General features: G+C 57.3%; 1 protein-coding gene across 1 annotated transcript in view; it reads left to right on the top strand.

Annotated features, from left to right (window-relative positions):
* Positions 1-1,590: 1,590 nt before the first annotated feature.
* Positions 1,591-27,753, top strand: part of CAPN5 (calpain 5) — a 56,320-nt gene continuing 30,157 nt past the window's right edge. The window contains exons 1-3 of the mRNA XM_065944923.1: positions 1,591-1,765; positions 17,139-17,364; positions 25,375-25,506. Of these exons, the coding sequence (XP_065800995.1) occupies positions 17,200-17,364; positions 25,375-25,506 (297 nt within the window). The 5' untranslated portion in view covers positions 1,591-1,765; positions 17,139-17,199. The remainder of the gene's footprint in view (positions 1,766-17,138; positions 17,365-25,374; positions 25,507-27,753) is intronic.

The following is a 27,753-nucleotide window of genomic DNA, read 5'->3' as shown; positions in this document are numbered from 1 at the left end:
TCATCTGCCTGCAGACTCCACCACCAACCCCAGAGAGGCAGCATGAGTTTAGGGCTCTGGAAGAGACACAAGTGGCCAGGTGGGGATGCTGAAGAAAGGGGTAGGGCTTTGTGGTGGAGACAAGGCCTTAGAGCCAAGCCTGATACCAAGATGTGCCAGGTACAGAGGCAAGGAAGAGCCTTTCAGACTGTGCAGATCCCCACTAGACGAGGTCTGAGTGCAGGGAAGCTGGGAGCCCTTGAGAGGAACACTGAGAGCCTGGCTGCATCCCAGGGCAGGGGCAGTGCCGTGGGGTCTGCCTGGGACAGTCAGCCAAAGGCACAGCCTTGGACCATTGTTCTGTGGGCACTGGGTCGTGGCTACATATTTGCAAGTCTCTGTAAAGGACTGGAGCTACACCTGGGGGTGGGGGGTGGGGGGTGTCTGGGAGGCCTGGGACAGAGGCTATGAAGAGACTGGGTTAGTCAGAGTGACTTAGAGGTAGATGACATTACCCAAGACTGGGATCACTGGGCTTTCCAGGTGGTGCTAGTGGTAAAGGACCCGCCTGCCAATGCAGGTAGATGTAAGAGATGCAGGTTCTAGCCCTGGGTCGGGGAGATCCCCTGGAGAAGGAAATGGTAACCCATTCACGTACTCTTGCCTGGAGATGCATGGACCAGGAGCCTGGCGGGCTACAGTCCATAGAGTCGCATAGAGTCCTACACGACTGAAATGACTTAGTGTGGAGGGGAACTTAGGAGGGAGAGATGGTGGGTCTGAACTTCTCCATCTTCGAAGTTGGCTGACCTAGGCCTCCGATGAGCATAATAAACACATCCGTCCTGCCATGTCAGAACCCCTACTGTGTGCCAGGACTGGTCACTCACAAACCTTCTCTATCTTATTTGGGAAATATGCCCCTCCTTCTGTCCTCCCATACATTGCACAAGTAAATAAATACTCGATATGGGTCTGGAACCAGCTTTCCCCATTTGACAAAGGCCCTCTTTGCGCCCCCAGGGGTCTGGGTCTGGCTCCTCCATCCTGAATTTTGGGAATGGATATGGACAAGAAAAGGCACTTTCCTGGTGGCTCCCAGCAGGGGAAAATCTGCCTGCAATGCAGGAGACCCAGGTTGGACACCTGGGTCTGGAAGATCCCCTGGAGGAGGAAACCACTCCAGTAGTCTTGCCTGGAGAATCACATGGACAGAGGAGCCCGGCGGGCTACAGTCTATGAGGTCGAAAGAGGTGGGACACGACTGAGTCACACACACACACACACACACGGAGATCGGGAAGAGATGGGTGCTCGTTTCTTCGTGTCCTTCTTTTCCCAGCCCCCTGCCTCAGTGCCAGCCTCGGCTGGGCCCTGGGGGACTCCTGGAGATGTTGGGAGGAAGGGACGAGAGAACACGGGCCCGATCAAGCGGTCGGGGGTCGGGCTGAGCCGCGCGGGCCCCCAGATTCTCTCCCACTTTCCAGCGGGAACTCCGCAGCCACCTCACGCCCGGGTGGCTTCGGTGCTCGCACCAGTTCGCATGCGCATCAATCCTGTCCCTCCAGCCCCGCTGGAAACCACGCCCCCGTCCCCAGCTGGGCGGAGGCCGCGGGGCGGGGCGGGCCGCCCGGGGAGTCCTAGCTCGAGCCCCCGCCCCAGGCCAGCCCCAGCCGATCGCCGGCCGGAGCCGGAGGCCACTAAGGTGGGGAGGCCCAGCCTCTGTTCCGGTGCCGGCGCCGAGCGCTGCATCCCCGAATCCGCTGGACCCGCGGCGGCGCGGCAGGTAGGAGACGCTGAGCAGAGGGAGGTGTGTGCGAGCGCGCGGGTGTTCATGTGTGTTTCGGGGGTGTGTGTGTGCGGGTGCATTGCAGGGCAGCGCGTGCCCTGTGAGCACGAATCGGTGGGTGTGGGGGTGCACATCCCGCCGCGGGGAGGAGGTGAGGGCTGGCTTTGAGGCCCCGGGGGGGCGGGGACCGCCTGGATCCGCCCCGGCCCCCGGGGCTCTCCCCACCCCCACCCGCGGCGAGGGGCGTCTTCCCGCTGCACCCGGGTGTTCCCGAGCTGTTTTCCTAGTTCAGACCCGCTAGGGGGGTAGCTCCCGTGGCTTGACGGGCTCTTCCCCTCCTCTTCCTCAGAATTCCCCTTTCCTGTCCCTTCCCAGACCTCCACCCTTTCAATTCGACTACCCTTCCCGGGTGCCACCCCATCCCCCGTCTCTGGCGGCTTGGGAAAAGGGGCAAGGCCAAAGCCGATTCCCTTCCTGCCCCTCTTGCCAGGTTGAATAGGGGCCTTTTTCCTGGGCTGCAGGGCTTGGGTGTGTGTGTGCGGGGGCCGGGGAGGCAGGGAGAACTGGGGGAGAATGGGTCTTGCGCTTCTCGGATCATGCCCCCCTCCTTCAGAGTTGGGGTCTGAGGAGGCCCACCAGGGTTCCAGAGGTGAAGCAGGACGTATGATTAACAGGTGCCAAGTTCTCTCCAGGCTTCACTTCCTGTGGTGGGAGTCAACCCAGACCCCACAGGGCTGAGGAGAGTGGGGCTCAGAGGGTGGAGTGAGCTACTCTTGCTATCAGGACTGCTAAACCAGAATTTTGTACCTGAGTTGGCCTTGCTCTCAAATCAGAATCCTTTCCCTACACCAGCAGCTAAAGAGAAGTGCCAGGGCAATTATTTTTAGGATTCTGGGGAGGGAGAAATCTGGGCAGACTTCCTGGAAGAGAGGGAGTTTGAGAGAGGAGTTCAGCCTACCCATACATGTGTGAGGACTCCTGAGGGAACTATTGTTCTGCTGCAAGGATTGAGACCCTTCTACCCAGGGTCTTCTGGCCTGGCCTTTGCTGCAGTCTGGAGTCCCGGGGTGGGGGTGGGGAGACCTGGCTGCTTTCCCTGCTGAGGGCGGGGCAGGGTGGACCCAGCTGTTGCTGCTTCAGGCCAGAGCCGGGAGCCAGGACATCGAGGTGTTTAGGCGGGGTCATTAGCCTGAGGAACCTCTCTTCTGACTGATGAAGCGGATGGGTCAAACCCAGAAGCCCCTGCCCAGAGTTGCACCCAGTGCTGGGAGCCAGCCCCTGCCCAGGAGCTGGGCAAGGTTTCACTGTGAAGGATACAACAGTGCTGGGTGCTGAAGGATGAAAAGTTCACCAAGCAGAAAAGAAAGCGCAGGGCACTGCAGGCCTGGGAATAGATGGGTTAGGGCCTGCAAGCATGCAACTGCATGTGGTCCAAGGGTAGGGGCAAGAATGACAGTGAAGCCTGGCCTGCCGCAGTGGATGGGGTCCCAAAGAGTCAGACACGATTTAGGGACTGAACAATGACAAAAAAGGGCATTAGATCATCAGATGTGTGGCTCTGTGGTGGGTGAGTTGCTCTGGAGGCCAGTGAGCCTCCAGGGCCAGAGCAAGGAGAAGCCCCCTTCTCTTTCCCCTTGCCTCTCCCTTTCCCAGCTCCCCACCCAGACTTGGCTTGGCACCCAAGGGGGGGGTGGGATCTGATAGGGCTTCCCATGGGAGAGGGGTGGAGCATGGGGAAGGGTTTCTGGGGGAGCCCTTTCTGAGTTGGGGACACCACTGGGGATAGAGCAGGTTTGGGGAAGTTGATGAGATGTGAGAGGCCTGTGGGTTTTGAGGGGAGGGGGGATGACGTCCAGGACACTGATCCCAGACCGGGGCTGCGTCTGGCCTTGACTTCCCTGCAGGCTCCCGGGACAGTCCTGGAGCTCTGGTCCCTGATTGGGAGACCCTCTTGAAGCCCCCAATGGGCGCTGCAAACCCTGCAAAACCTCCATGACCTCTCCTACCTGCAGGGCCTGACACTGTGTCAAACTTCCTCTGAGCTGAGACTAACTCTGCACGTGACCTTGAGGCAGGGAACTTCCCCTGAGAGGCTCAGTTTCTTCATCTGTGAAATGGGGATAAATACTGCCTAAACATAGGGATTCAGGGGTTGATGATGAAGTTAATTTGTATCACTGAAAGTGCTTTACAAAGTACATGGTGTTTAGTCGTCATTATAACTAATAATAACTAACCGCATCACTTAGTCCTTTCTTCCCTGGGGGAGGAACAGCCCAGAGGAAGGAGGGGCCGACTTTGGGAGAAGGGTGAAAGGAAAGAGGAAGCCCCTCCTGGCTTCCGTGGTTGGAAACTGTGGCCCTCAACCTGCTCCCGTGGGTGGGCTCGCTGTCTGGGGCCAGGCAGGAGATCTGTCTGCTGCTGGTCTTCTGACCTCTCCCCGGCCTTCCTCTGCCCTCCTCGCCCCCTCCCTCCCGTGTACTCTAGTGTTCTGAGTGCCTTTAAAAACCCCTCCACTCCTCTCCTCTAGCCCCTCCGGAGACCTCTCTGCCCCTTCATGCCTTCCCTTTCTACTCAAAACATTCCTTGAGTGGCAATAGCCTCCCCCCCCCCGGCCCAGGCCTTATCTTCAGGACCCCCCCACTCTGCAGCATCTCCTCCTCCCTGGGTTGATGGTGAGGCTCTGGGATTGCCTCACTTGCTTTGGCCTCAGGCCTTGCCTTTCCCTGCTCGCTAACGGCAAAATGGGCCAAGTCCCTTTGGGGTTCTAATCCAGGATGTTTTAGGAAGCCAGCCTTCAGGCTTGGAGGTAGGAAATTGCGCAATGTGAGCATTTGCTTGCCTGTAATGGCCTGAGTTCCTGCTCCCTGTTCTAATTGCTCAGGGCTGTGTTTCCAGGGGCTCTGGCTTTCCCGGGGCTGCGGGTGTGAGGGAGGGTGCCACAGGCTGAGGCATGGTGGCCTGTGGGTGTGGACTGTGGTTTTCTGCCGCAGCGGTGGCTGTGGTCAGCTCTGGGACAAGGGGGCTGGTGGCCGGAGCAGACCAAGCCCATCCCTGGGTACCCAGCTGGCCAGCACTGTCAGCGTGTGCCCCGATGACCTCAGGACCTTGCATCCTGATGGACAAAAGGCAGAGTCTGTTGGCCTCATCAGCCAGCCCCAGCCTCAGAGCCCCCTGCTGGGTACTTCTGCCAAGAGGGCGAGGTGGTGGCAATCAACTGGTTGTTACTAATAATAGTAACTGACACTGAAGTTTGGGGTGACTTTGTTTTCCATGGGAGCAGTTCAAGGAGTAACAGCTTCATCCTCACTCACCCAGTTCCTGGAGCAGGAGAGAGGTATGAGGCTGCATACCTACAGGAACAGTATTCATCGTATTCATAGCCTGTTGCTGCCGTAATAAATTAACACAAGTTTAGTGGCTTAAATGGAGTAGGAAATGGCAACAATACTGGCAATCCAATATTTTTGCCTGGAAAACCCCATAGACAGAGGAGCCTGGTGGGTTACAGTCTGTGGGGTTGCAAGGAGTCGGACATGACCGAGTCTCTCTCTCTCTCTCTCTCTCACACACACACACACACACACACAGTGGCTTAAAACCACACAGATTTATTCTCTTACTGTTTTGGAGGTCAAAGGTCTGAAAAGAGTCTTATGGGCTGAAGTCAATGGGTCAGGCTAGTTCCTTCTGGAGGCCCCAGGGCCGCCTCTGTTCCTTGTGGGTGTCCATGTTCCTCATGACCCCGTCACTCCATCTCTCTACTTCCCTAGTCCCATTGCCTTTTCCTCTTTTGGAGTCAAATCTGCCTCTGCCCTCTTCTTAAGGACACCTGTGATTACATTTAGGATCTCTCCAGATAATCCAGGATAATCTCTCCATCTCAAGTTCTTTAATCACATCTGCAAAATCTTTTTTGCCATATAAAGTAACATATAAAGTAACCATATAAAGGTTACAGGGATTATGGAGTCGGTGTTTGGGGGACCCATCATTCACCCTACCACAGGAGACACCTGCAGTGTCATTGCAGGTCCTATTCTCAGAGATCCCCCTCCTGGGCACCCCACAGCCAGTGGCTTCCCCCAGGGGGTCACCCTCAGTGTCTGTCACCCCCTCATCCTAGAGGCTTCGGCTGGCAGAGCCTGGGCTGCGGCACCTCTGGGGCAGTGTGCTGGTGTGTCCCCATGGTTTACCCCAGTGACCAGACCCCATCCCGGGGTCCTTAACATGCCAGCAGGTTAAGCCTTCCAGCATGCTTGCATGCGTGCTGAGTCGCTTCAGTCGTGTCCGACTCTGTATGACCCTATGGACTATAGCCCCCAGGCTCCTCGGTTCATGGGATTCTCCAGGCAGGAACCCTGGTGTGGGTTGCCATGCCCTCCTCCAGGGGAGCTTCCTGACCCAGGGATCAAGCCTGTGTCTCTAACATCTCCTGCATCGGCAGGTGGGTTCTTTACCGCTGACACCCCCTGGGAAGCCCCTTCCAGGGAGGAGTGCATCTCAGACATTGATTCACTAACTCTAGTGTCATGTAGGGTCACTTGATCCCCACCATCACTGGGGAGGGCCAGGCTGGGAGGCCCATTTTGCAGATGAGTGCATCAAGCCCGATTGGGGCTAAATCCTGCCTACAGGAGAGAGGGGTGAGGGGAGCCAGAGTCGGGTCAGGTTGGGCCAGAGAGCAGGAGACTGCCTTTTACAGATGAGGCAGAGCCCTGAGGCACAAGGAAGGTAACCGCTGTGCTCCTCCTGGGCCTCTGTCTCCCCATCTGAGGATGAGCGTGCGGATGGGACGTTCTGAGTCTCTGCTTCTCCCCTTGGGCCCAGGGAGGAGGAGGCGCTGACATTGCCTTCAAGGCTGCCTTGGGGGGAAATGTGACATGGGGCAGAGCAGAACATGGAGCCCAGAGGTGCTGCCAACAGGTTCCTCGCCCCAGAAGGGGATGAGTTTGTCATCTGGGAGGTGGGGAGCCTCCTGGTGCCTCCAAGGAAGGACTCGCAGCCAGCCTCCCAGAGAGTGCCTGGCTGTGTGCTGTGGACCCTGCCGCAGTATTGGGTCTCCACTTGGTCTCTCCAGCCAAGACCATGCTCTGGGGGCCGTTTCTGTAGCCTGGTCTCCCTGCCTGCCTCCTTACCATCCAACCGTCTTGTAAACTGTCCAGCAGTCCAGCTCACTTACTGAACCCTCGCTGGCCTTTCAGGGCCCCCATGACCCTGCCGTGGCAGTGTGGCCTGCAAGCCCCTTCTTTCTTCTTTTCCCCCACGCCCTGTTCTCCAGCCTTGCCTAAATGGTTGTCTCCTCCCAGAAGGTTCCATCTTCCTCCAAACCTTCTACTTGTGTCTGGAAAAATTGCAGCCTTGGAACTCCTGCTTTGATGCTGCCTCCTCCGTGAGGCTTTCCTGCCCTATCTGAATGAATCACTGTCCTGTTAGAGAGCTCTCTCCACCCGGTGCTAGGATCACTGTCCTCCACCAGGCTGACCTCCCGGACTGAGCCCTGACTCCTCAGTGCCGCCTTGCCAGGAGCAGAGCAGATGTGTGAAGGCTGAATGGGGGCGTGCAGCTGACAGTGATGAGTGGGTCACTGTCTTTGTTTGAGGGAGGGGGTGCTGGGCCAGGCAAAGCAGAGCTCTGGCATGAGATGGGCCCCTGACTGTCCTGAATGCATCTCTTCCATCTCAGAGCTCATCTGTGTGATGGGAAGAGTAGAGCTCATTTCTGAGGGTGTGCAAGAGCTTGATGCAGGAATTGAGCCTCAGTTTCCCAGTTTGAGAGATGGGCACCATCCCTGCCAGGTTTCTAGCCTTGAGCTTTGGAGGCAGGTGGTGCTAGGGGCAGAGACTGCCTGTGCAGGAAGCAGGAAAAGAGGCCGTTCTGGTGACAAACAACATGGCTCATGGGAGAAAAGCAAGAAGCGTCCCCCTCTCCACCATTCAACAGTGAGAGCCTGCAGGCCAGAGAGGGCAGGGGCTGGCCTGAGGTCTCACAGTGCAGGAGAGCTGAGGCAGCTTCAGTGACCCGATCAAGTCTCATTATTGTCAGGTTGTTACCCTTGTGCCGAGTGGGCAGCACCTGTGATCTGCAGCCCCAGGGGTCCCCCCACTCCACCCCCTCTCCCCAGTAGAGCAGAGAAGGGCAGCAGCGCAGGTGCTCAGCTGCACCAACCCCCACCCCCCACCCCTCCTCGGCATCTTCTCACCAGGATGTGGTGGTGGCCTGGGTTTCAGACCCAGTGACTTTCAGCGCCCAAACCAGCTGCTTGCCCTGCCAGAGGCTGAACCTTGACTCGCCTGCTGCCCAGGAATGTTTCCAGCTCGTCCTGGCCCTGCCCACGCCCGGCAGATCCGGCTGGATCTCACCTGCTTGCCGAGGTGTCCCAGCCCCGTCTGCACAACACCCGGGTCTCAGTGGGACCGACCAGGGTCAGAGGCCCAGGGGCTCAGCCAGAGCCACACAGCGAGCCGGCCCCGAGGCTGACTTTCCCCCCAGATACACTGCAGAGGATGTCAGTGCCCCAGGATCACTGTCCCCCAGGACCAGGGCAGAGGCTCTGCACCCACAGCATGCCTGGCCCTGCCCTCCAGGCCCCCTCATCCTTAGCACAGGGCATTTGGTTTATGTATTAGAAAGATCACTGCAGCTGGGTGGAGACTGGATTAGACAAAGACACGATAAGGGGAGGGCAGTGGAGAAGAAAGACAGGATTTCCCAGCCACGATGCCGCCTGCTCAGCTAACCTTGGCTGGAGTGACTCATGGAACCTGGCCCCCCGGCTCTGCTGCCGGAGCCCGGCTCACCCTCCTCCTGCACTCTCCCCGCTGCCCTGCCATTGTCCCTCGGCCCGGCCCGTGTGAAGGGAGGGAGATGGTCCTGGAGGCCAAGTACAACCACAGTAGGACGGAGGGATGTGTTGATGGTGGCTTGTGGGGCAGAAGGGGAACAGGAGTGGCTGTCGGATAAATGAGCATAAACAGTTGATAAAATGCAATCCGTACAAAGAGTCAGGCAGTCACCAGGCTCTGGGGCTCCTGGCCCCCTCCTTGGCCGCTGGCCTTTCCCACCCTGGCTCCCAAGAGGCTCTCCCTGGCTCACATTACTGCTTCAGCATCTGACCCTCAGTATCTCTCCTCCATGCCCCCTTGACTTCTCCAGTGAAAGCCCATTTCCTGCAGAGCCAGTCCTGCTAGCTTTCCCCACTCCAAGATCTGCTTCCACCCTGCCCCCCACCTTCTGGCTGTTACCTGGGGCTCTTCTGCCCTCCCTCCACCTGGAGTGCATCCTGTCCCTCTCCCCTGCCCATCCCTGCCTAGCCTTCCAGCCCTGCTCTGTCCAGTTCCATCTTGAAGAGACCACCACCATCCTTCCCTCCCCTAGTCTTGGTCTGCGTCTGTCCCCTGTACCCCTCTTCCTGGGGACTGGACTACTTGGGGGGTCTGATCCCCTCCTGTGAGCTCAGGACCAGCCCAGAGGTACACCAGTGAAGATGAGAACATTCATTGACTGTTCCCTGAATTCTAAGACGCAGCTCTTTGGCCCTTCCCTGGTCATATGGCAAAGGAGCAGGGGCTCTGTGGCCTGGCGTGGGCTGTGGTGGGAGGTTGAGGAAGGGTAGATGTGCTTTGCCTGTCGGGCATCCTTGGCTCCTTCAGCTGGCCCCTGGATCACTCCCGTTCTGCCGAGCCATGCTGCAGCATGGGCACCCACAGAGGAATGTGGGGATGGGGACCCAGAGGAGGGACCCCCCCCCCCCACAGCGAGCCCTCTTGTGGTCTTCCTTTTGCTCCCACAGCTGGCTGGCCCCCAAGGAGGGGTTGGTCTGCCTCCCACCCAGCTCTGGAATGTGTCTGCTGTCATCACACGTGAGCACACAAGCTCTCTGACCTGCTTTCTGGTTTTTCCACCCTGGTCTCGTCCTTCCGCAGTGCATTCTCTGTGTGGCAGCAGGTGGATCTCAAGTCCCTCCCCTGCTCAGCACCCTTCCCAGCTCTCCGTCAGCTTGGGATGAAGCCCGATCCCCTTCCAGGACCTCTGACTGGATCCTGGGCAGCCTCGCCTGTGGTCTCCTCCCGCAGCCCCACTGCGGCTCTGCCTCAGCTGAGTTCCTTCCCCGAGCGCCCTGCCTGCCCTCAGGGCCCAGAGCAGCTCCCGAGCCTGGTGCCTGGCCGGCTGGTGCTCCCTTCTCAGAGAGGGAGCTTTGGAGTTTGTGCCCAGTGGGGTGTGGGGCTGCCACCCCCACCTTGTGGGTCCTCTCTTAGGGTTGAGCACTTCAAGGGTCAAAGCCACAAGTGACCTGTGAGACGGAGAAGGAGGCTCACAGGAGGTCACAGCCTGTGCATGAAAGGCCAGAGGCCAGGACTGTGACCCACCTTGGGCTCTTTCCCTTCTCCAGACCCCCTGGGTCATCTTGGGTGCCAGGCGGGACCCTACACATATGTAATGTCCAGTCTGTCAGGCTGGGCTGCGAGGGACCCAGAACTGGTGAGATCGGGGTCACTAGATTCAGCGAGCCCTTTTTCCTGGGATATTACACTGACTTTTTCTGTTTATGATTTTTTTTTCTGTTTATGATTTTTATTAAATCACAGCTGACCTACAGAACGATGCATAAGTCATAGACATAGAGCTCTGTGACCCTTCCACATGGCCACCACCCAGATCAAGGAGCAGTGTTACTGGAATCCCAGAAGTCCCCTCTTACCCCTTCCAGTCACTACCCCTAAAGACAGCCGCCATCCTGCCTTATACTCACCATAGGTGACTTAGGGCTGCTTTCCAATTTTCCATCAGTGGAATCACAGCATTGCTTAATAATCTGCCCATTTTCACTGTGTGTAATATTCCATTAAGCACCACATTCATCCTTTCTGGTGATAGGCATTTGAGTTGTTTCTAATTTTCAGCTGTAAGAAATACTTCTGCGCTAAACATTCTTGTATTTATTTTTTTGTTGTTGGTGAATATGTGCACGTGTTTCTGCTCAGTGTATACTTATGAGTAGAATCACTGAGTGATTAAGCATGCCTTTGTTCAGCCTTAATTAATACGGTCAAACGGTTTTGCAAAGTGGTTTTACCAGTTGATACTCCCACCACCAATGTGGAAGAGCTGGACTTGGGAGAGAGAGAGTGTATGTATGTCTCTTCCTGCAGCCGTCCTGATCAGGGTATAATGGTATCTCACTGTGCTTTTAATTTGTATTTCCTTAATGATTAGTGAAGTCGAGCACTTTCCTTTTTGTCTGTTGACCATTTGGATATGCTTTTTCTAATGTTTTCTTCAAAAAGCTTTGTTGTTTTACCTTTCAGTCAGATTTGCAGTCTGTGTGAAATTGCTTTTGTGTATGGTGTGAGGTTGGGGTCACAATGAAGCTTTTCCACAAGGATAGCTAGTTGACTGAGCACCGTGAGTTGAAAAGATCATCCTTTCACTAAGGCACTGTGATGTCACCTTTTGTCAAAATCAGATGAACTTTCTAGTCTGTTCCCTTGGTGTGTTTGTCTACCCTGTGCCAGCCCCACACTGTGTCGGTTACTAGAGCTTTGTGAAAGGTCTTGTTAACCATGACTGTGGGTCCTCCAGCTTGCTCTTCTCCAGATGGCCTCGGCCCTCTGAGCGCTGGCTCTGTTATCCCAGCTCTCAGAGGAAGCCCCACGGCTCAGAGAGGTAGTGTGACTTTCCCCTGCCACACAGCTCTGGAATGCAGTCTCGTTCCCACCTACACCACCGGGAACTTAGATTTCTTGAAATCAATTTCCTTCTTCCTTGACACTTTTTAAAGGAAACCATGTGTTTACTGTAAACAGAAAGTCAGTATTACTCTCCATAAATACAGGGTAACTGGAAGGATCTTAAAAAGTAAATTAAAACAACAACAAAAAAAAATCCATTCAGTTCCAGCCAGGTGCTGTTGCTCTGAGCCTGGGTCAGGCTCCTCTTTTGTTAAGTTAATGGGCAAGGGCTGTGAGGGAGTCAAGATTCGCCAGACCAAGCTGAGTTCTCCTTGCAGGGAATAACTTTCTTACTGACAGCTATTGCCGCATGGGCTTCCCTGGTGGTTCAGATAGTCAAGAATCTGCCTGCAGTGCGGGAGACTGGGCTCGATCCCTGGGTTGGGAAGATCCCCCTGGAGGAGGGAATGGCAACCCACTCCACGGAATTCTTGCCTGGAGAATCTCATGGATAGAGGAGCCTGGGGGCTGCAGTCCATGGGGTCTCAAAGAGTCAGACACAATTGAGCGACTCAGCACAGCACAAAGCATTTTAGAGCGCCCCCTAAAATGATCCCAGTGCTAAGCCAGAGTGCGCTTGGGGAAAAGTTGGAGGCTTGGGGTCCAGCTGACGGGCTGCAGGTTTTGTACATGCTCCTTGATGTCCTCATCTGAAAAATGAGACTAAAACTCTCTCGTGTTTTCCCCCTGGCTGCAGTGGCTGAGCTGTCCAGGGCAGGCTCAGTGGTATTGGGTCCCCCGCCCCCAGCTGGCTCCGTGAGGCCTGCTGCAAGCTGAGCCCTTACTCTGCCCGTGTACCGCTGGCCTGCCCCCACCACCGCCCGCAGGTCCAGGGACAGCAGAGCTGGCCAGCCCTCCCGGAAGGTAGTACACACGGTTTCCAAGGTGAAGCTAGACGGAGCTCCTGTAGGGCAGATGCCACCCCAGACACTGGAACCAGGAAGGATGGATAGCAGCGGCTCAGAGGGCTTAGCAGCTTGCCCCAAGGATACACAGCGCCAAGCCGTGCAGCTGGGGTTCAAACTCAGGTCCGACTGACCCACTGGAAGGCTGGGTTCTCTGAGCTCCCTGGCAGGTGCTCCTGTGCGCTTGTTCTGACCCAGGTCAGCGCCCCCGGTCTCCGTCCACAGGACCCCAATGTGCCAGGCTGCCTCTGAGTTGCCTGGTACTTCTCTGCCCTGAGACTTCGCTTGAGCTGTTCCCTCTGGCTGGAGTGGCCTTTCTTTCCCGAAGCACAGCTGACTTCTGGACTCAGGCCTTGTGAAGCCCTCTTTGTGTCCCTCTTGCTGGAACCTCTGAAATGACACATATTCTGTTCTGCCTCTGTCTCTGGACTGCACTAGACCATGACGTTCCGTGGGGACAGGAACCCTGAACTGTCGTGGCCTTCCTGTCTGGGGAGGCACGTTGTAGAAGAGCCTCAGACAGCCGAGCTGACACCCCTAGGGGCACAGACACAGCGGACAGAAAGTGCTGTTCCTGTTTCATGCGGCCCTATCTCATTTGATCCTCCCAGACAAGGAGGCCTTGGCGCGTTATCTCTTCCTCCCAGACAAGGGCCGTGAAGACCAGAGAGGCGACATGGCTTGTGCAGGTCTCACAGTTTAGGGACACCAGCTGAGAACACCAGGGCTTTAGCCATATCTTCCCTGGACAGTCAGGAGCAGGAGGGGGAGAGAGAGAGGCCCCATCTAGTGAAAAGGGGTGAACCCTGCCCTTCAGGAGACCTAGAGTTCGTGCAGCTCTGATGTGGCAAACTGATCTCCCTTGGGAGTCCTGGCCCCTCTTTGAACCTGTTTCTCCCATCCGCGAAGGAATTCCTCCTGCAACACCTGTCTTGGCCCATTCTGCCCAAATTCACTGAACCTGCTCCCTAAGGTTGGGTGTTAGGGACACAGAGAGGAGCTGGACGTGGGTTGTGTCCTGGAGGGCTGCAGGCTAGGAGGCAGATAAGTCATGTGCAGATGGGGTAAACAGCAGGTGCTGTCACGGGGGGAGGGGGGTCCCAGGACTGCAGAGGTGGAAGGAGGAATACTGTCAGGCAGGTGGGAGGTACTTGGGCTAAGTCTTGACAGGTGACCAGGAGCTCTTCAGGTGTGCCTGTGTGGATGGAAGAGTGTGTCCAACGGCCCCGAGTGGTCTGCGAGGAGCTTGTGGGAACTTAGGCCCCAGGTGGGGAATTGGGGAACAGGGAGCCGGGAGAAGGGCAGGGGCAGAGGCAGAGGGAACTGAGGGCAGGCTGGGGGGCAGCTGGGAGGCTCGGGCTGTCCTGTTAGTGCCTCCAACACAAGGTAATGGTGCAGAAGACAGGATGTGACCCCGGCTGAGGCCCCGAGAGAAGAGGCCGGGGTTTGGAAGCTCGTTTTCCTGGTGGCTGGATCATCTGTGCCATCAGTGGTTATGCCTGGAACTCCAGGGAGAGAGCAAAGCTCAGAGGCTCGGGGTGTTGACCCAGCGGTTAGAGTGGGAGGTGACCTTGGGGCAGGTGAAGGGGGCAGGAGGGCAGTCGGCGGGAAGTGCAGCCTGTGCAGAGGCCAGGGCCAGAGAGGCTGGCTTAAGGAGGCCAGGGTCAGCCTGGCGGGCAGGGGTGAGGCTGGAGAGATGGCTGAAACTGGGTCAGACCCTCCGCCAGCCAGGCCTGGCCCCTGATCTCCTGGCCCTGGGCCCGGCCGAGCTTTCCCCCTCTCGGCCTGCACCTCCCTTCTATCCCCAGGAGCAAACCTTCCCAGCATGTTGGCCGCTGCGAGGCCTGGAGGGTGGCCAGAACCCTCACTCTCCACTGGCCCGGCTGTGTGACCTCGGCCAGCTCGCTCCTCCTCCCTGGGTTCTCTGGGCTCTGAACCCTGGAATTGCTGGAGCTGATTTCTGGGCTCCTCCTGTTTTCAGCTTCTTTGATCTAATTCTTGCAGCTTAAATTGCTTCCTGAGCCGGTCCTACCGGAAACTGGGATGCTAATGGCGCTCCTGGTGGCTGTGTGCCAGAGCTCTGGGGCTGGCTCTCCAGGCTCACGTCTCTTTCCTTTAGGCCTCTGACGCTGGGAGGGTGGGTGAGAAGGGGCAGGGTTATTGGCCTTCCCGGTAGGGGGATGGCCAGAGAGGGTGAGGGGTTGGCCTGAGGTCACACAGCAGTGGGACAAGTGGGCCCTGCATGATGTATGGGCAGAAGATGAAGTGGCTACGGGTCCAGAGCAGAGGACGAGTCAGCTCTTTTTGAGCCAGCTCTTGACCATCGGCAGGCAGGGACCGTCAGCCCTGCCCTCCCTGTCCACCCGTGTCCACGCTCACTGCCCAGTCTCACCTCCTTCCTTTCCTGTCTCTCCTCTCCATTGAATCCCCTCATCTTTCGCTTCCCGTGGGCCTGGCTCAGCCAGGGTGTGTGTGGGGTGAGCTCTGCCTGGCCCAGCACTCACCCCCTTTTCTCCTGCACTTTGGGGTCACCAGGCCAAGGTGGAGGCTCCAAAGTCAGAGGATATGGGTCCAAGTCCAGACTCTGCCATGGAACTTGGGCACGTCGCCTCCCTGCACTAAGCCTCAGTTCTCTTTTCTGAAAGATGGTAACAGTGAAAGGCCTGCCCTGCGGATCCTAAAGGTAGACCTCTAGCCGGGTGGTTTGCACATGGCAGGTGCCAGAGAAACAAGGGTCTCTCCTGAAATGCAAGGGGGCTTCTCTACTTCTCCTTCTTCTTCTCTCTGGCCTGCTAAGCAGTCTCTTCAGCCTTTGGTCAATTATACTGGCATCTTCCAGTTACTGAAGCAATATTGTTCCTAATATGGAGGTGAGAAAATGGGGAATCAGAGAAGCTGAGTGGCTTGTTCAAGGTCTTACGGCGGGCGAAGGGTACAGCTGGGACTGACACCCACATCAGTCTTGCTCTCGAACTCACGTCTGCCCTAGAAGCCTACCTTGCCTCGGTTTCCCTCAGCTGTGCTGGGAAGCCAGGGCCTGTGTCTTTGGGGAGTGGGGCTGATGGTGCTGCCCTGAGCAGGCCCCAGGGTGAGTAGGTTCCCGGGGGCGTGGGGCTGCCAGATGGGGTCTGAGGTACACGGGCGGAGATGGGATTGTCTGTCGGGTGCCAGGCTGTCCCAGCATCTGGCAGGGCACTTGCTGCTGCCCCCTCCCCGCCCGGAGCCCTTTCCTGGCCACCTCAGCCCAGTCTGTGTCTCCTGCGTTCGGTCAGCACACGGCTGCGAGTTTAGGGTGCTGGACGGCGGGCGCTGAGGGGAGGATGCTCGTGGTGCAGCATCCTCTGCGTTGGGGCCACGTGTGGACTCAAGCCCAGATTCTGCTGTGGGATTTGGCCCTCGTAAGAAATGGACCCACTGGTCCTCATCTGGGGCAGGGGCTAGGTGAGGGGTCTAAGCTGAACACAGGGATATCAGGGTCATCAGCCAGGGGAGGTGAGCGTGGTGTAGCCCTGGGCTCGGTGTAGCCCTTAGGGAACCCCCGGAGGGGGCTTCCATGGTGGCTCAGACAGTAAAGAATCTGCCTGCAATGCAGGAGGCCCAAGTCCAATCCCTGGGTTGGAAAGATCCCCTGGAGGAGGGCATGGCAACCCACTCCAGTATTCTTGCCTGGAGAATTCCATGGACAGAAGAGCCTGGCTATGGTCCATGGGGTTGCAAAGAGTCAGACACGACTGAGCGACTCAACACTTTCTTTGAGGGGGAGGGGAGGTCAGAGAGGGAGATGGGTCAGGACCAGTGCTAGATACCCTCCAATTCCAGGAAGGGGAGACTGACTGTTCAGATGTGTGAGGTGCTCCAGGGTCTGGGAGGCTGTGTGGGAGAATCTGGCTTTGGAATTGGCAGGTCACAAAGTGAGGTTGAGGGTCCTCAGGGGAGGCAAGGTCACCAGGATTAAGGAGAGTGCTCCCTGCGGGACTGGAAACCTTGATTCCGGAAGTGCGGTTAAGAAGGCAGAGCCCTGGAGGGAGGAGGCGAAATGACTGATTGACGGCTGAAGGGGTCTCCTGGGCCGAGGGTTTTCCACACAGGAGAGAGATGATCTCGTGACTCTGGGGGCTTCCCTGGTGGCTCAGACGTAAAGAATCTGCCTGTCAATGTAGGAGACCCATGTTCGATCCCTGGATCAGGAAGACCTCCTGGAGAAGGAAATGGTAACCTACTCCAGTGTTCTTGCTTGGAGAATTGCATGGACAGAGGGTCCTGCAGGCTACAGTTCATGGGGTCGCAAAGAATCACACACGACTGAGCGACTAACACTTCCTGGGGGTGTGACATCAGCCAGGGGGCTGCTGGATCACCACTAGTCCAACTCTGCCCGGGAGGTCTAGAAAGACTGGTGGAACAAATAAAGGGAGGACATGGGTGCGTCCAGGCAGCCCTGATCGCCATTGTGTTTGCACCCCGTTGGCCTGTGGGCCTGGCATCACCACTGAGCATCACAAATAAGGAAATTCAGGCTGTGGAGTCAGGCCAGTCATTCCTCTTCCTGCTCTACTTGTACCTCGGGTAGGTCTCTCCCCCTCTCTGAGCCTCAATTCTGGCTCAGACAATGGGGATGAAGATACCCACTTCCCAGGGCGGTGGGGAGGGAGTACTTGGGGACCTCCTCCTTCAGGGTCCCGCGGGCCTCGAGTTCTCAGGAAGTGATGACCTTCTGATCTTCTGTTCTTCCAGGTGCCTGGGAGCTGCCCTCTGCTGCCCCGTCTTGGCCTCGCCTCCCGAGGCAGCATCCACCATGTTCTCCTGCGTGAAGCCCTACGAGGACCAGAACTACTCGGCCCTGAAACGGGCCTGTCTGCGCAGGAAGGTGCTCTTCGAGGACCCCAACTTCCCCGCTACTGACGACTCGCTCTACTATAAGGGCAGCCCAGGGCCCACCGTTAGGTGGAAGCGGCCCAAGGTCAGTGTCTGGTCTGAACTGGAGCTGAGACAGGCAGGCCTAGACCCACCTAGCCTGCAAGGGACAGTGGATGGCTGGGAGGGGTCACTCCGAGGCCCCAGGTGATGCAGAAAGTGGAGGGGCTGATGCAGGGCCTGTCTGCTGTCAGATTGCATCTGGATAGGGAGCCAGGAGTTGTTCAGTTGCTCAGTCGTGTCCAACTCTTTGCAACCCCATGGACTGCAGCATGCCAGGCTGCCCTGTCCTTCACTATCTCCTAGTTTGCTCAAATTCATGTCCATTGAGTCAGTGATGCCATCCAACCGTCTTATCCTCTGTTGCCCTCTTCTTCTGCCTTCAATTTTTCCCAGTATCAGGATCTTTTCCAGTGAGTCGACCGTTTGTATCAGGTGGCCAAAGTATTAGAGCTTCAGCATCAGTCCTTCTAATGAATATTCAGAGTTGATTTCCTTTAGGATTGATTGGTTTGATTTCCTTGCTGTCCAAAGGACTCTCAAGAGTCTTCTCTAGCACTACAGTTCGAAAGCATTGATTCTTTGGCGCTCAGCCTTCTTTATGGGCTGACTCTCACATCTGGGCATGACTACTGGAAAAACCGTAGCTTTGACTACAAGGACCTTTGTCAGCAAAGTGATGGCTCTGCTTTTTATTACGCTGCCTAGGTTTGTCACAGCTTTCCTTCCAAGGAGTACGTGTCTTTTAATTTAAGGGAGCCAGGAGAATGTCCCCCGGTTCTGTAGCCACCACTGCCCAACCAGGACCTTGCCCCCTCCCTGAACCTCAGCTTCCTTATGAGGGAGGTGGGGCCCTCTGTTCTGCCACCCTCCTCCCAGGGTTGTTTTTGGGATAAAAATGAGGTGATGTGGATGTGACTTTTTCTAGTATGATTAGAGTGACATTCAAGTAGAAGGAATTTACTTTGCTGATTATTGTCATAGTGATTTTGCTGTGCATGGAAAGCATTTTATTACGATGGTTAATCAGTAATAATAGTAGTAGTAAAAAATAAAAGTACTGCATAGAGTTTTTGTGAGCATTTAAAGAGATGATGCATGAAAGTCTGGCATGGGGCCTGGCACCCATAAGACAGCTGTTGTCATTACTGTTGGAATCGGTGAATTATGGAGCATCTGGCTGGTGGCTCCCTCTGTCTTGGCCTGGGTTGCTGAGGCTGGAATGTGTTGAACAGAAGTATCTGGCCTCATGGCATGATCTTTAACCATGATTTAACCTCTTTAACCATGATTCCTGAGAGTGACAGTGGGTCCCCGGGGGCCTGGTTGACGACTGAGAGGCTGCTGAAGGCCACCACCCCAGGTCCCCTCCCCGTGGCTGTGCTGGTGACACTGAGAGTTGTTCACACCAGAGGGTCTCAGTGCTGGAGACAGTGATGGACCTGGGTGCCTGGAGCCAGGGAGACTCCCTCTGTCCGGTACTCAGAGGAGGCATCGCAGAGCTGAAGGGTGAGAGGGTATGGTGTGAGAAAGACCGGAGCTTGAAGTCCTCAGGCTTGTTTGGGACTAGCATAGGGAGGGAGTAAGGGGAGAGGAGGTCTGGGGCCCTGGGGTTGGTGGAGCTGAGCCAGGGCAGCTGTGCTCTGAGGCAGCGGGAATCACAGGCCAGACTCAACAGCATTTTCACGGGCAGATTTGCACTTTACGAAGTTCCCTCCAGCCCCCTGGACATTTGGGGAAAGTGAAATTTAGTTTTTAATGTTCCTCATAGGCTGGGCTCTCAAGTCTCTTCCAAGGCAGAAAATCCTGTTTTCTTGGACTAGGATACTTGCGAGGTAGGGAAACTGAGTCCAAAAGGGTGGGCACATGCCTCGATCCCTCAGGGAGCCGGGAGCAGAGTCAGGCGGGGACCCAGCAGTCCTGCCTCCCCGGCCCACCTGCCCACTTCCAGAGAGAGCCTCCCTAGTGCCCCGGGGACTTCCACCCCATGAGCTGCATTGCCTTGGTTCTCCGAGCTCCCAGCTGCCTCCTGGCCCGGCCTGGGACTCCTGTCCTTGGCGCACCCCCAACCCCCATGCCTCCTCCCTCCTCTTTGTTTGGTGGGTGGGGAAGGAGACCGGCCTCAAAAGGCCTTTGTGAGGCTTTCGTTGCAGGGGAGACACTGGAGCCCTCTGCCCTCCTCTCACGCGACTCCCTCACGGCCCGCCTCCTGACCCTCTCCTGCCCTCTGCCCGTCACCCAGGCATTTTGGATCTTGTGGCTCTGGAAGGAAGCTGCTGAGGCATGACTGGGGATGGTTGGGCTTGATACAGTGAGAAGAGAAACGCTAGGCTGCCTGGGCTCAGCAGCCTCTTGCTGTGTGACCCTGGCGGAGTCACCTGCCCTCTCTGGGCTCCTCTGCCTGCCAGTTTGGGAGCCCTGCCGTGCACACTGTCCCGCACCGCCTTCCTCGCCGGGCTCGATGCCCAGTCCTCCATAGACCTGCAAAGAGGAGGAACAGAGCTGCCCTGACAGGGCTGGATGTGGAGGCGGGTGACAGGCAGCGTGTGGTGCTTGGTACTGAGAAGGAGGTGACAGAGTGGGGCGCAGGGGTAGCTGTGGGGGTCAGTTCCGGGTTGGAAGGCAGCTCGGGGCCAGGCACTGCTGAGTGGTGTGCAATGAGGGGGTGAGACGGTGTGGACCCGGGTTTGAGGGATGGGCGTGTGGAGGCAGCCCTGCTCCATGGACAGGACGCAGGACATGGGGCTGGTGCAGCCGGAAGCCGTGCCCTTGCCTCGGGTGGGTGTGGCGGGGCCAGCCCAGTGGGGTGACCATTAACTCCCAGCTGTTTGGCCCGGGGCCAGTGAGATGGACTTTGGCCCGAAGCAGCCACGTTTCTATGGAGTTCGACTTCCTGGGTCCTGTGACCTGTTTACAAATAGGAGAAAACCCCACCTTTCTGGAGCATCTGGCTGGTGGCTCCCTCTGTCTTGGCCTGGGTTGCTGAGGCTGGAATGTGTTGAACAGAAGTATCTGGCCTCATGGCATGATCTTTAACCATGATTTAACCTCTTTAACCATGATTCCTGAGAGTGACAGTGGGTCCCCGGGGGCCTGGGTGACGACTGAGAGGCTGCTGAAGGCCACCACCCCAGGTCCCCTCCCCGTGGCTGTGCTGGTGACACTGAGAGTTGTTCACACCAGAGGGTCTCAGTGCTGGAGACAGTGATGGACCTGGGTGCCTGGAGCCAGGGAGACTCCCTCTGTCCGGTACTCAGAGGAGTACCGGAAGGCCCAGGGGAAGCCGTTCACTCCCGTCTCACCCCCAGCTCCTTCTCTAGACGTGAGTCTGGTGTCCTTAGTCTGGTATTGTGGCCTTCCTGCTCTTGGGGGATCGCCTCAGTCAGCCACCCTGCCTGCCAGCCTCCCTCCTCTTTCTCCCAAAATGGAATGAGGAAGCTGGCCTTGGAGCCAGATGGCCTCGGCCCTGCCCTCCTGGAGGTGTGACCGTGAACGAGTCACTTTCCTCCCGGGGCCTCGGCTGCCTGCTCTGTGAATGGGGAGGAGTTCTTCCTTCGCCTGGTGTCTGGAGATTGAGAGTCTTGAGGAACTTGTGCTATTAGACACACTGGAGGCGGATGACAAGCTTCCTGCCCTCGACCACCTGCTCCAGCGAGCCTGGTGTCAGGGACCCAGAGTCGGTCCTGCTCGGAAGCCCCACCTCCTGTGGGCCCTCTGGTCCGATTCAGTCCCACCCAAGGCAGCTGCCTCGGCCCACACCTTCCTCCTCCTCCTCCTCCCAGCTCCAGTGTTTCTTGGTTCTTTACCATTTAATAAACATTTGCTGGGCGCCTCTCTCAGGGAACTAACTGGGGAGATAAGAAGAGATAAGAGACTGGAGGAGAGGGCCTATGACTCAGGGGGAATCCCAAGGGGATGGGTAGATGGAGGGGGGGGGCTTCCCCTTCCCTCAGGCCCGAGGTCTTAGTACCGCGCTTCTCCTCCCGGTGGGGTAGACCCCTCCGTGTCCCCCCGTGCTCTGCCTTCCCCAATCTCTGGGGATAAGCCTCAGGTCCTTTGGAATCAAGAAGGGGACCAGTCAGGGTCCCACAAACAGACGTCAGTTTTGGGACCCCCAGATTCTCGCAGGGTGGCCTGGTGGTCTCAGCCCTGCGTCTGGGGCTCAGACTCACACCAGCAGCTGGAGAAGACCCCGCTCCCCGGCTGTGCTGAGCAGTAGGCTCCTTCATGACATGAGATGAGCAGTTTGTGCCGAGTCCAGCCACCTGGGCCTCTGCCCTGCCTGGGAACGACCCCTCCTGGGCACATGTGAGGTGGCCTTTGAGGAGGGGGTTGCCGTGGGAGGTGGGGGTGGGGCGCATAGGCTGGGGAGGCGGCCTGTGGCAGAGGTGACAGGGCACAGCTGTAACCCCTGCCCTGTTTTCTATCCCAGGCAGAGGTCCCGCTTCTTCCTGGGCCTCAGGTTCCCCGTGTGTCTAATCGATTCCGGCTGTGATCTTAGATTCCAGGAGGGAGGTGACCGGGGTGAAGGTGGATGAGAAGGTGGATGAGAAGGGGTGAGGGCAGAGGGGCTGAAGGTGCCTTGGACCTGCTGACTAGTTGCCCCTCTCCTTCTACACCAGGCCTCGGAACCTGAAGTTCCAGTTCAGGGAGGAGGTGGTTATGGACTGTGACCTGAGTCCTGTGGAGGTGGTCTAATAGGCTGGGAGGGACCGAGAGGTGACCACAGGAGCAGGGGGCTGGGCCCCAGAGAGAAGGCCATTGACCACAGAGGAGCCGTCATCCCAGCCCTAGAGGTGGCCTGGCCCAGAACCTGCCAAGCCCTGTCCCTGACACTGGTGGTGGGCAGAGCCAGACCTGGGTCCTGCCCGGGAGCTTGCAGGCTGGTGGGGGAGACTCCAAGGTGAGCCTCAGTGTGGGCAGCGATGGGAGGGAGCACAGGTGGCTGATGTTGGCAGAAGCGGCATCTGTCCTCAGGCTGTGGCCAGATCCCGTCTTGGGGGGATTAGGAGTTTCCATTCCATTCCCCTCTGGAGCTCTCCCTGCTCTACCAGTGTCACCACCTCCAGGCAGTCTCCTCTGATCTCTCCCTGTGTTCCTACTATCACTTCTGGGCTCACGTGGAGGGCTACCCTCAGACTTCTCCTCCTCCAGGGCTCTGCCTGTGGACTGGGGATTTTCTGACTGACTCTGTGCTCCGTGCCTAGCTGATGGCCCAGGACAGGTCGGAGGACAAACATGGGTCTTGAGAAGTCAGGCCCTATAGTGATAAGGGTGGGGGTCTGTGTTGCCCCTGACCCCTTGGTCTTATTGCCATATAGCAAGTCCCCCACGCTGGGCTAAGGACAGGTGCAGGGGGATGGGGAAGGGACAGTGACTTTGTCACTCACAAGTCCTGGTCCAGATGGAGGCTCCGGAGCTAACTGTCTGGACTGGAGTCTCAGTTCACCTCTTCCACCATGGCCTTTCACAAATGACTTAATCTCTGTGCCTTGGTTTCCTCATCTATAAATTGGAGATGTTAACCATACCTATCTCACAGGGTTGTTTTGCATAGCTAGGCACACAGCTGGTGCCCAGTCATTGCAGCTGTTTCTGATTGTTCCGTTCAGGGTGTCCCAAGGTGGCCCCAGGTGCCTCCAACTTCTGGTGGTTTCTCTGTCTTAAGCTGGCAGACCCACGCCTCTCCTGGTATTGGGAACACACCCTAGACCACCTCCTCCTCTCTGCTTCCTCCTGGACTGGAGGGTTTGCCCCTGGTCTGTGCTGCCTCACAGTGAGTCAGGGCAAGGCTGAGACTGGAACCAGGACTCCTGACCCCTCAAGCTCAGTCTCCCAGCGGCCAGAGCCCTGTTCTGGGGCGGGAGGGCCAGTCAGGGGGTGGCTAGACCCGCCCACAGGCTGCCTTGGAGGTGCGGCTTAGTGAGGAGGAGAGCTCTGTCCCAAGGCTAGGCTTGTCTCATCTGTCCACTTGCCCTGTGACCCTGCACGTCACCGCCCGCTGCCGGACCTTGGCATCCTCGTCTCTGGAATGGGTGGTCCTGTCTCTGGGCAGGGCCCAGCATGGGGAGGGGTGCCTTGGAGATCACTTCCTGGGATGCCAGGCAGCAGCTGTCTCTTCCCATGGTGGGGATATGACTGGGTCCTCCAGGTATGAAGCCTCCCTCCACACTTGTCCTGCTGACCCCAGGGAGGCAGATGCTGAGTCATGGCTTCCTCTGGCTAGGCTCGGAATGCCGGGCTGGGCCTGGGAGATAAGACAAGGAGGGCTTCCCGAGAGCTCACTGTGTTTCCAGACTCACTGGGTTTCCGTGACCTGGGGCAGTGTTACTCAGACCTGTGGCATCCCGCAGTCCATGGTCGGTCCGTACTCTGGGGGAGCTGCCTTGCAGCTTGGCCCTGGGTCACCCTGAAATCCCATCTGGAGTGCTCATGTCTTCAGTCTGGCCCTGCCAAACTTTTGATTTTCCCAGGCAGAGGTGGCAACAGAAGTCCTGAACACCTTAGTGAGAGCTGATAGCTCTTTGCCCCATGTTCCCCTGCCTCAACCCACTCCAGTATTCTTGCCTGGATAATTTCATGTACAGTGGAGCATGGTGGGCTACAGTCCATGGAGACACAAAGAGTCAGACACGATTGAGTGATTAACACTTTTACTTTCACTTTCCCCCTGCCTCTGTGACCTGTGGAGTCCTTACAAAGCCCTGCAAGCATAATAGTCTGCCTCCTTTGCATAGGGCAGGAAACGGAGGCTCAGAGAGGTTGAGCCATTGGCCCAAAATTGCACAGCAGGAATTTGAAATCTGTCTTCCTGACTCTGCTACCCTCTGCTGGCTACTTGTGGTAGGATCTCAGTAGCTCTGTGAATGCTGAACTGGTTTAGGAACAGCCGCTGAAGTGGAAGCAGGCTTGTGCTGTGTGGCTGGGGCATGTTGTTCAACCTGTCTGGGCCTCAGTTTCCTCATCTGTAAAATGAGCACAGTGCCCACCTCTCAGGACCATGCGTGGTGAGGATAGATCACGGTGCCAGCAGGAAGGAAGCCATGCCTCAGTGTTTACCTCCCCCTACCTCCCCACCTCCCCTTGGAGAGCGAGCAGTGGAGGGAAGAGGCTGATGGGTGAGGAGGAGGGGTCTGGGGAGGCACTCTGGGAACTCTGGGGGTATCTGCTCAGTTCTGCTTGGCTTTGGCTTGCTGTGTGCCCTTGAAAGTCACTGCCTCTCTCTGAACCTCCATTCCTCATCCATAAAATGGAATAGCAATGCCACATTTATGCGGTATTTAGAAGAGTCAAATTCATAGAGTCAGAAAGTACATTGGTAGATGCCCCAGGGGCCAGGTGGTGGGATGGAGAGGGGGGATGGGGAGTTAAGTGTTTAACGAGGCTAGAGTTTCAGTTTAGGAAGGCAAAAAATCCGGGAGATGGATGATAGTGAAAGTTGCCCAGCAGTGTGAATGTACTTAATGCCACTGAACAGTGAAATATTGTTAAAATGCTATATTTTATATTATGTGAGTTTTACCACAATAAAAACATTAAAAAAGAAATAAAATGAAAACAAAACCAAGGCCACACTGCGTGGGTGGGGTGAAGGTCAGTTGAGATAGTCCGAGGATGTGCCCACATGGGCTCTGGCATGGTCGTCTGTCTCCCCGCTTCCCCCGCCCTTTGCACTCATCATGTGTCATTTTGGTGTGTTTCTGCCCTGTACCTCGCCCCACCTGGTGATGGTGGGCCCCCGAGAGCTGGCAGGAATGGGCCCACAGGGCTGCTGGTGCTGGCGGATGATGGACACTAGTCCTTGCTGGTCAGGGAAGACTGCAGGGGGCAGGAGGAAGGTGGTGGTCCTGCACCAGCCCCCCGAAGTCCTTCCACAGCATTTGCTCATCACCCAGACTCTGGCAGAGGAACAGAGCCAGGGGAGGGGAGAGGGGCTTTCAGAGCGGCCCTGGGGGAAGCTGGGTTTGGAGAGACTTGACCCAGGGCCCCAGTTGTCCAGGGCAGGCCGGCGGATCTCCCACGCAGACACTGAGGTCTCCTCTCGGCTTCTCCGCAGGACATCTGCGAGGACCCCCGCCTCTTTGTGGACGGCATCAGCTCCCACGACCTGCACCAGGGCCAGGTGGGCAACTGCTGGTTTGTGGCGGCCTGTTCATCCCTCGCTTCCCGCGAGTCACTGTGGCAAAAGGTGAGGCCTGGGTAGGGTGGGAGTGCTGGGGAGACTTAATCAGCCTGGCGCCCTCACCACCAGATGGGGGAGGTGGGGCCTGAATGAGTAGGTGAGACTTGATGACAGCCTGAGCAGGGGTGGGGTGGTGCCGGGGCTCCCCAATATTGGCTGAACCTCAGAATTGCCTTCCCCTCCCCCGCCACTCAGGGGTGGGTGCTGGGAATCTATAGCTCCCAGTTCTGACACATCCCCTTGTGACTCTTGGGGGGCCCACAGTGTCCCTGGAGCCACTTGGCAGAATAGGCACCTATGAAATGTGGGAACTGTCTGAATCATGTGTCGTGTGGAGCCTCCACTACCTGGGGCTCAGGAGACCCCTATCAGGACCTGCTGTGTACCTTGGCCAGTCCTTGTCCTTCTCAGGGCCTCACTCTTTTCACTTGTTCAGCGGGAGTGATTCCCGCTGATTGTCTGGGATTCAGACAATCCCGTGTCGTGATTCATGGTTCCAAGCAGCCGATGTTCTGGACCAGGACGATCAGGTTTTCGGGTGCAAAGAATGGGCTCGAGGTCCCGACACTTCGCCCTCTTGTGGATGCATTTGGCGGTGCAGCTCTTAAATCCAACAGCGTTCCCTCCAGGGAAGGTGGGGAGCCTGGGAGGCTGGAGCTGTGATTACTAAAGAATCATTGACAGGGACTGCCTCCTGGGTTCCCACGCCAGCAAATACAAGTCATTGCCCATTTCTTATTCCTATCCTTCCTGCTTTTTCTGTAGAGCAGGGCTTAAGAGCACCGGGCACCTGAGTCTTCTGGGCTCACGTGGAAGTCCCAGCCTCGCCATTTCGTAGCTTTATAATTAACCTCAGGTTACTCATCCAAAAAGTCGGGATATCACAGTAGCTCCCTCTCGGGCAGCTGTGAGGGTGGAACGAGGTACTGTCCTTAAAGGGCCTTGCACAGTGCGGTGCTGGGAGTGGTGCCTGCGGGAGCCAGTGCTCTGATAATTCAGATTCCCATCATGGGTGCAAGCAGGGTGCAAGGAGCAGGTGTTTGTTCTCGTCCCACATCGTCCCTCAGCCCTCAGAGGGCGCCGTGTCCTCGCCCTAGGCTGGGACTGCCGTAGGCGTCCTGTTGTCATGTCTTCTGAACAGGGGTGTGACCTCTCCAAGCCACCCCGAGCGGGCATGCCTGGGACCTGGCCCCAGTGGTCCTGTGGGATACGGGAAGTTTTTTGCCCTAGGGCCTTTGGCAGAGGCCGCTACTGAGACCTGTTGACGTGGGCGGTCAGGGGGCATCCGAGCTGGAAGGGCCTCTGAGAGCCCAGAGAGGGTGGGGGCCCGGTGCTGTTCTCTGGGGGGGAGAGTTGCCCTCCCTCTATCCCTCCAGGCTCCAGCCCCCTGCTCTGAACTCAGAACAAGGTGCGCAGCCTCCAAGCTAGGTAGGGCTCAGTTTGGGGCTGGCGGTGGCACTTGGGAACCCGTGGGGCTGGCCCCACACCTTCCCCTTACCCTGTAATTGCCTGTTTATCTTTGATCTCCCCTCTTGAGGTGAGCTCTCCAGGGGCAGAGCTGGTCTAACTTATATCTTCTTTCTGAGCCCAGCAGGAGCCTGGCACAGAGCGGGCTCAAGAAAGTTTTGAGAACCCAGCCCTTCCCCAGGCTGTTGGACCTCATGGCTGACAAGCAGCTCCGCAGCAGGCCTTGCTGTCTCAGGCTTCCTGGGGGCCTGCAGTGGGGCCGGAGCCTGGTGCTCTGTGTCCTTCCCAGGGAATGGGCTGTCTGGTTATTTGTAGAGAGAAGCCTCAGCTCGCTATGGGCCCTGCTTTGGGCCTGGCCCCTGGTGAAGCTCCCCACCTAGTAAGTGGAAAAAGGGGCCCTGGACCCGCAGACAAGAGGCTTGTCATTGATGCTGTGTGACCGCGGGCAGGCCTGTGTTTATCTCTGGGCTGCAGGTTCTTCCTGCAGGGTGTTTCAGGGCATCCACCTGGCTGGTCTGGAGTCTTTGGGGGTGGAATCTCCACGAGCTTGGGTCCCTGGGAGGTTGGGGCAGGGCGGGCCGCACCAGACTAATTGCACTCTGCCTTCTGGTGCTGCTGTGGTGACAGCCCCTGGGTCCGGGCAGGAGGCACAAGGCCCTGGGGAGCTCATTACTGTTTCTTGCCTCCCGCCCTGTCCCTGCTGACTGGGCCGTTTGTTGACACCCCTCACTCGCTGGGCCGGTTGCCCTGCAGGGCCTCCCCTGCCCCGCCCTGTTTTCTTCATGG

This window comes from Muntiacus reevesi, chromosome 9, assembly GCF_963930625.1.
Source record: "Muntiacus reevesi chromosome 9, mMunRee1.1, whole genome shotgun sequence".
Lineage (NCBI taxonomy): Eukaryota > Metazoa > Chordata > Mammalia > Artiodactyla > Cervidae > Muntiacus > Muntiacus reevesi.
This window is presented reverse-complemented; position numbering and strand designations above follow the sequence as displayed.